The 9,088-nt window shown below is 38.9% G+C and overlaps 1 protein-coding gene across 1 annotated transcript; it reads left to right on the top strand.

Moving 5' to 3' along the window:
- The first annotated feature begins 3,424 nt into the window (after positions 1 to 3,424).
- On the top strand, positions 3,425 to 5,941 carry LOC148550200 (uncharacterized). The gene is made up of 3 exons (XM_088494367.1): positions 3,425 to 4,037; positions 4,118 to 4,636; positions 4,803 to 5,941. The coding sequence occupies exons 1-3, from the start codon at positions 3,578 to 3,580 to the stop codon at positions 5,939 to 5,941; spliced, it is 2,118 nt and encodes a 705-aa protein (XP_088350493.1). The 5' UTR covers positions 3,425 to 3,577.
- Positions 5,942 to 9,088: the final 3,147 nt, after the last annotated feature.

Genomic DNA, 9,088 nt, shown 5'->3' with positions numbered 1-9,088 from the left:
GGGCAAAATAATTTGGTTAAGGGATTAAAATTGGTGTCAAACGGGCTAGCCCGGCCCATTTAGACCTGGCCCGTTAAACTTGTGGGTTAAACAGGTTGGTCCGTTTAAGTCCGTTTTATTCGCGGGCCAGATTTTTCTAATCCGGATCGTTTATGGTCAGTCCGTGGGTTAAACGGGCCAGCCCGTTTATCATTTTATTTTATTTTTTAAAAAATATTTTGACAAAAAATACTAATTTTAGGTCAAAAACCATTAAAAAAATAATTATTTTTAGTTGATGGGTCGGTTTTCGGGTCGGATCGGAATAAATATGGGCTAAAAGTGCTACTTTTTTTAAAAAAATGTAAAAAAATTTTAAACGGGCCACCCGTTTAGCCTGCGGGCTAGCCCATTCAACCCGTCATTTTTTTCGGGTTAATCGAGATCAGCCCATTTAGCCCGAAATTTAAATTGGCTTAATTTTAGAGGCAAAGCCTGCCCATTTAAACGGGTAAACGGGCTGCCCCGATGGGTTTAGCCCATTTTGACGGCCCTGCAGTGTGTGTATTTGCAGATTGGTGGTGTCAGAAGATATTTTTAACATGTTGGGGCGTGTTACACATAGTTATCAGAACCAACCCTGTGATCGAACCGGTTAGGTTACTGGGTCATTGGTTCAACCGGTGGGTCATTGGTCGAACCGGTTAACACGGTATATATATTTATTTTATTATTATATTATTATAGGTAAAAACTCAAGTTGATATTTACGAATCGTTAGATAATTTGACAAGTTTGACTAAATATAATCTAAGGATTTTTAACTATCAATTTCATATGAAGACAACTGCATGTGAGTCTTTACCTATTATTATATACTAAAGGTATTTATTGAAAAAATAATATTAATAGATATCATATAATCATGAAAAGAAAAAATAAATTATGATTAATAAAATTTTTTGGTTTATATTTTTAATTTGTATATATTTAATAAAATTTATAGTTAAATAAAATATAATTGATTTAAAATTGAGTGGTTTTAAAATTAAAATAAATTGAATATAAATAAAATTAAAACTTGGTATATGTATTATAATATGTATATTATATTATTAAGAATTGTGTCAGCTTGTTGGTACAACCTTCCTCCTCACATCTTTGAACGAAGGGGTTCGAACCTTAGGTTAGTCATTTTGGAAAATTTTTCAAAAAATCACAAGGTTTGACACATGGCAGCATTGGAGAGCATATGGAGTATGGTGTTCTTCAACAACGCTAGTGCGTCGTAGGCTCTCCTTCAGACCCGACCGGTTCGGTTCGGTCCGGTTTTTACCAGATTCGATCGGTTTTTATCGGTTCATATCGAGTCTGACCAGTTCAATGCCTTGAGTGGTCCGAAGGTTGGACCGGACCGGTATTCGGTCCAGTTTACCGGTTTTGATAACTATGGTGTTACCAAGGTTCTGAGAACCGGACCGATCATCAAACCGCTCTAATTACTGGTTTACTGGTTTATTAGTCTAACCGGTCCAACCGGTGGTTCAACCGGAAAAACCGCTTTAGAATAAAATAATGAAAAGATTATAAATAAACATCCTAAAATATAATTATAGTCTAATATAATCTTAAAATATCTTCGAAATTTAAAACACTATATAAAATATCATCAACCAAATCCATATGATCTTATCAAAATACAAATTCAACTGTTAAATAGTAAAAAAACATATCTAAATATTAAATCCCAACATCATGATTTATCAATCATCAAAATCAGCAAGAACTTGTTATCGGCAATTGCTTCTTAATTAATACTATTATCCATAATTGAAATTAATAAAACAGATACGAAATTAAAAACAGCCACGGCACAATGAAAAATAAAAAAAAATCATCAACAAGACCATATCTGAATTAAGCCTACAGCATTCAGCAACAATCACAAAACCCTAGACCTTCACCCAGCAATTAGCAGAATACAAAACACCAGAACAAAAATAATTAGGAGCATACAAAACACTAAAAGTCATTAGCAGAATACAGCATCTACAAAACAAAACCATTAGCAGAATACAGTAAACCTTTACCCAGCAAAACCAACATCTACAAAACAAAGCCATCAGCAGAATACAAACACAAGAACAAAAAATTCAGCAGAAATAATGAACTTCATTGGCACAATACAAACAAATTGCTTTAAAATAAAATAAAATTCTTGAACCCAACTAATACAACAGCACGTCGTAACTCAAGTTGCACAAAGTAACCAAAGGTGCTTGAACTCAGATATACGCACAAAGAGCAAAATTCTTGGCACAGTGTGCTAACTAACTAAGCCAGCTATAACAAATGTAAACAAAGCCAATTTTTGATTGAATCCTAAATCCTAAATAAAAAATAACATTGCGGATTCCCAATTCTTGGCACCGTTTCTGGAGGTAATCTAACTTCCAGGGTGTTTAATCACATCAGTAAAGAACCAATAATCAGTAGAGAACCTGAGCTAATCACAAAATATTCATTAATCAATAAAATCGCAACACATAAAACCAGAGCTAATCACAAAAACAGAGCATAAAAAGGTAGAAAAAAAACGAACAACAGCTAAACAATTAAAGAACAAGCAAGCAAGACATTCATTGACCTTCGAAGAAGACGCCAACAGACCCTTGATTGATGGACGATGCCGACCAGACGACGACAAGAAGATGAAGCCAACGGCAAGAAGATGCAAAGAGTAGGGGATGGGGCGAGCTCGCGGAAGAAGAGAGCAGGAAAGTTGGAGACTTGGGGGCAGTGGCTACACGAACGGACGGCGGCAGAGCTCGACGGACGGACGCGGCAGTGACTCGACGGAGAGGCGGCAGTGGGTCGAAAAGAGTAGCTAGGGTTGGATAAGGGAGAGTGAATGATTCGGACAAGCAGAGCATAGGCTGAGAGGAGTGAGAATTGAGAAGTGAAGTGGTTCAGTTCAGTAATCAGTAGGCCAAAGTTGCAAACGACGCCGTTTCCTTAAAACCGGCCGGTTACCGGTCCGGTCCAACCGGCCAGTTCTCGTCCGGTTCACCGGTTTCTCACCGATTTTTGTTTCAGCGGTTTTACGTACTTGACCGGACCGTTTGTATTGCCGGTTCGCGGTTGGACCGGTTGGACCGGCCGGTCCGGTCCGGTTTTCAGAACATTGGGTGTTACACATGGGGGGCGTGCTGAGTAAGCACATGGGGTGGACGTGAATGCCACGTGGCGAAGTCTGATTGCACGAGATTGCAACACATGGGGGCGTGCTGAGTCAGCATGGGGGGCGTGTTACACGTGTCGAAGGCTGGTTGGTTGGTGATCGCAACACGGGAGTGGGCGTGCTGAGTACTTCATCTATATAAGGCAAAGTCTGGTACCATTTTCATTGCGAAGAAGAGTGTTCTTTGAGTGTGTTGCTAGTGTAATGGAGGGTACCGCAAACGTGATAGTGTATCGCAATGGTGAGATTATACAAAATACTCATGAAGGAGTGAGGTTTGTGTATCAGAATCTGTTTTCGTTTGTGGTTCCATGTACTATGTCGTTTATGGAGTTTCAAAACGGTATCTGTTAAAGCATGGAGAACAGTATATTGAGGAGAGTGAGCAGTATATTGTACCGGAATCCAGTTATAGTTTTTGGTGGTCTAATACAATTTGATATCATGCTGATCACTGACGAGGAGAGTATGCAGAATATGTTCCAGATTCACCGGCAAACTCAATTGCGACAGCCACAGATTGAGCTGTATGTTGAGTTTGAAGACGTAGAGGCAGATGAGATTCAAAATGATTTAGATATAGAGGATGATAGAGCTGCAGTGTATGAAGGAATGAACAATGACAGTGAAGAGGACTTCGAAGCCACTTATAAAGCTGGCGATGAAGACGAGGATGGTAATGTGGGAGTCGAAGCAGAAGTGGAGAATGTGGTGGTTCACCCCGCAGTCAGTCAACCGATGAACGTCCCACCTTTTATGCGTAATTTGGATCTTGACGCGATGAATGCACCGGAATTTCTGGAATATGCAAATATAGGTACGTGATGAGTGAATAATATGTTTTTGTAAATTTATATTTCGGATGGATCAATGAATGATGATTTCTGCCTTTTATAGGTGTTGCTGATCCTGAGGACGGAGAGTTCAGGATAGGAATGGAGTATAGTTCTAGAAAGTCTGTGGTCGCAGCAATCAGAAGTTACACTATCTCTAGAGGAGTCGACTACAATGTTTACGAATTTGAACCATTGACGTTCTATGCAAAATGCAAGATGTATGGGCATGGGTGCGATTGGCTTATCCGAGCTAGTTTGATAAGGAAAAAAGGTTCTTGGGAGATACGAAGATACAATGGCAGGCACACATGCACCATGGAAACGATTTCACATGATCATTCCAAGTTAGACTCTGACACAGTTGCGGAGGCTATAATGCCATTGGTTGAGAGTGACCCGTCCATCAAGGTCAAATCTATAATTGCAGAAGTCCAGTCAAGGTTTAACTACACCATCAGTTACCGAAAGGTTTGGTTGGCAAAGCAGAAGTCCATAGCCAAAGTTTTCGGTGGTTGGGAGGATTATTATCAAGCTTTTGCCATGGTGGCTCTCGGTCATGACTCAGAAGATGCCTGGCTCAGTAGTCCAAATAGAAACACGACCACTGTACAACGGGACTAAGGAGGCGGATGGTGTCAAAATACTTCACCGCGTATTTTGGAGTTTCAATCCATGCATTAGGGCGTTCAAGCATTGCAAGCCTCTAGCTTAAGTTGACGGCACACATCTGTACGGAAAATATAAAGGTACACTTCTAGTTGCTGTTGCACAAGATGGGAACCAGAACATTGTGCCTATCGCCTTTGCCCTGGTGGAGGACGAGACAGTTGATGCGTGGCACTCCTTTCTAAGGAATCTACGAAGGCATGTTGTTAGAAAAGACGGTGTCGGTATGATCTCAGATCGACATGAGTCAATCCGGGCAGCAGTTAATCATTCCGGTGGTGATTGGCAACCTCCGAGAGCATGGTGGATGTTTTGTATAAGGTATATCGGTAGCAACTTCTTAAGGGCATTCAAAGTACCGTACTTGCAAAAACTTGTTGTCAACATAGGGTATTCAAGGACAGTGGAGGAGTACAACATCAATTTCAAGAGGTTGGAAGAGCGAGGCGAGGCATATGCCCGGTGGTGCGATGCCATTGGACTTAGACACTGGGTATTGGCATTTGATGAGGGTCATCGATGGGGCCATATGACGACGAACCTTGTGGAGTGCATTAATTCAGTTTTGAAGGGTGCCCGAAACCTTTCTGTGTTCGCGCTCGTCCGAGCAACGTATTATCGGTTAAACGAATTTTTTACGCGGAAGAGTGCCGAGACTCACGAACGCAAGCGTGCTGGATTTAATTACTCTGTATTTGCACAACAGCGGATAGAAGCAAACATGCAACGTGCTGGGAATATAGTTGTGCACCGGTTTGATAGACGGAACGAGGTGTTTGAGGTTCGTGAAATGCCTAATGGAAAGGAGTTAGTAGTTGATCTTGCGCGGCGAACGTGTGACTGTGGACACTTTCAGGTGGAACGACTACCATGTCGACATGTTATTGCTTGCTATGCAAACCAGCGACTCGATTGGCAGTTGTATGTGCATGATGTGTATAGAATGACAAAGGTTCGTAAGGTCTATAGATTTGAGTTTGTACCATTAGGCGATGCGGAGACATGGCCTTCTTATCAGGGACCCACATTGGTCGCTAATCCCGCCTTGAAGAGAACATCGAAAGGCCGTCCCAAGTTGACCCGATACTTGAATGAAATGGACTCACGGGATATGCGTGGTCCTCGGATATGCCGTTTCTGTGGTAGACAGGGTCATAGTCAGAGTCGATGTCCTCAGCGTGTTGGACCGAGTGGTGCTGGTGACGATGGTGGTTCGTAGAACTAATATGGCCTTTGTGTTTGTATGTTTAGGGGTCTTTTATCCATTAATATTTTTCTAGTTTGTCGTGTTTGTATTTTTAAATTTGGCTTTATCCATTAATATTTTTCTCGTTCGTCGTGTTTGTATTGTTAGGGTAATGTTACCATCTAATCCCTTTGTGAGGTAAACATACAAAAGATTAACAAAGAATTATATTCACTTAATTCTGAGACCATATTTTGAATTTCGATTAGGTAAACATACAACAGATTAACTAAGAGTTACATTCAGTTACTTCTAAAACAATACTAAATTCTAAAAAAAGATTAACAAACAGTTACATTCACTTCTTTCGACCCAACCAATTCAGTCCCTTACCCATGATGCCCTGACCGAACCGCGACGGAGTATACCTATCAGGTGGATTTCGTTCCATCCGTAGGTCATACGAATGACCCCGAACGGAGTCATCGATAGTCGGAGAAGCCGACCCACCTGCCTCTGTAGGTGCAGATGCACCGGGGTTAAACTCGGCAACAACCTCAAAGACCGCATGCATCTCGATAAACCCACTATCACAAGACACCCGCTCTGAGGTAGGATCAGAAGCAGGACCCCGCATACCAGCGGCCATATCTACTGATGCCCAATGTGGATCATCTACCTCTGCTGGTGAAGGAATACTAGTAAGATCTGGACAACCACCCAAACCAGCGTTGACCCATTGTTGTATTTGCTGATCTCCATGACCGTCTACGGGAATCTGCCATGGAACTGACGGAAAGTCAATCCATTCCTGTCTGGGCGGAATGTATAGTATGGGCTGAGAGTGCTGACTGGACTGACCATGCTGGCTATGCTGAGACTGCCGGCTGGACTGACCCTGCTGGCATCTGACATATCTTTTAATAGACTCTTCGGTATCCAATGGCTCTGCGTCTCTAATAGTCCGAACCCAACCCAACTTAATATAAGATTTCTAAGAACTACTGAGAGTCGGTTGGTGACCGATATCGCGATGCTCTGGCTCTGTACGAAGTCGCTACTACTATCTGTCCATTCACTCATAGGTTCTCCATCAATGGGTAAGCCAAATATATGAGCGACATCTTCCAGTGTCATAGTAACCTCACCCACTGGCAATACAAACGAATGAGTTTTTGGCCCACATCTTTCCACCAAAGCAGCTAATAAGGGGTAAAATCCTCTTATCAACCCAATTCTAAAAACGTGATAGAATCCCGTTGAGCGTAAGTAATTTTCAACCATCGGATTCCAAGTCATTGGCGGATCCAATTTACGAACTATCAAATTCCTGTTTGGCTGGTTCAACAAAAACATATTTATTCATTAAATATTAATTTAAATAAATAAAAAATATTAAAAAATATTTATAATTATAATTTACGTAAATATAAAATATTATTATTTCTATTCATCCATTAAGAGCACTAGGTGCGTATTTAAAAAAATTAGTGAGTGCGTTTTAAAAATTTTAGCAATTGAGAGAGAGACTTTTAAAAAATATTTACTTATTTAAATATTATACATAAATATAATTAGTACAGATAATATTTATTTTTGAAAATATATTAAAAACCAATATAATAATAATATTTATATTAAAAAATAGACGAACACATATATAACCAGAAATTATTTTCTTTCCATAACATTTATATTCGAAAAAAAAATTTAAATAATATTTACATTTATATAAAACAAAACATGTATAATTATAATATTAGACAACTAAATATTATTCGTAAATAGTACTAAAAAAATGGCACTAAAATAATAATAATATATTTTCATATTTTATTACTAACAACAAAATAAATTAAAAAAAATTAATTCAAATACATAAAATAATAAATTTTATGAACTTATATAAACGGGATGATCCAAATAATTGGTGATATGTTCTTCAAGTGTTGAATAATTACGTACCATTTTTAAATACTACAAATTAATAATTTTTTTTTCAAACAACCCTAACTCTAACACTCTTTTTCAGCCTCTCAACTTCTTCTACCACGATCAAATTGTGAAGCATTCAACAACAACACAAAAACACTTATCTTCACTCTCTCAACTTCTTCTCTCACAATGAACATATGAAGTGTTCATGCATGAGAAATGGTTCGGAAGCTTAATTTATAGAGGGGCTTTGAACTGATTACCGGAGTGGGGGTTGTCCCCTGCGTGCAGACCACCTGCAACACGCCACCCCTCCATGTTGCTCCATGCTCTTTGGAAAGGAGTGAAGACTCTGCTTGACTGGCCAGATTCAAAGGCAACACGCCCCCTGCGTGTTGACAGGGCTGTGCCAGGCGTCTTTCCAACCCACTTCCATTGCCTGACACACTTCTAAGGCACTGTCAACACGCCCTCCACCGTGTTAAAACTGAATCCCAGCATTGAAAAATACACCTACATTTTTAATATTTAGCCAATACACCACCGTAACTTCCATAAAAAAAAATAATTTCTGTCAAAGATGAGAAAGAATTATTCTTTTTTTTACAAAGTACCGACTTACACAAACAGAACCCACAAAATATTACCTGGCCCAAATTTATGAACTAGCTGTAGCCCAATTCAAGCCCATTTCATGCACCACTCTTACACACCAAATAAAAGTCTGAAACAAATCTAGTAACCTTTCTAACCCACTTTAAAGATTTTTTCCATTCGGTTTTGGGTATTTAATTAAATTTTTATTAGCTAATCCAAAAATAAAAAACTAGGCCCAAAATAAAAAGGGAAGAAAATTGATTGACGAAAACAATTAATGTTATTAACGATAAAAAAAAAAAAACAATTAACGTTATTTGAACGTATTAAGACATGGATATGCTATAAAATATTTAACTTGAAAATATTTCAATTTCTGGATACATCTTTAATTGTTGAAAAGGTATCTTGTGCATTCTTACAAGAAATGCTAACATGTAAGATTCTTTTACAACAATGAACAAAAAAGAGAAACGAATACAAAAAACGGCCGGTAAAAAAATTTCAAATAAAAATTCTCATAACTTTTAGTGAGAATTATATGTACAAAGTGATATGTTGCTTGCATTTTTTTTGTCTTGTATATCAAGTCGACACACACCGTTAGAGTTATAGAGAACTAAAGACTACGTTTGGAATAGAGATTAA

Source organism: Arachis ipaensis, chromosome B7 (assembly GCF_059453495.1).
Source record: "Arachis ipaensis isolate K30076 ecotype BB chromosome B7, ASM5945349v1, whole genome shotgun sequence".
NCBI classification, from domain to species: Eukaryota; Viridiplantae; Streptophyta; class Magnoliopsida; order Fabales; family Fabaceae; genus Arachis; species Arachis ipaensis.
Note: the sequence above shows the minus strand (reverse complement) of the source record. Positions and strands in the feature narration are given on the sequence as shown.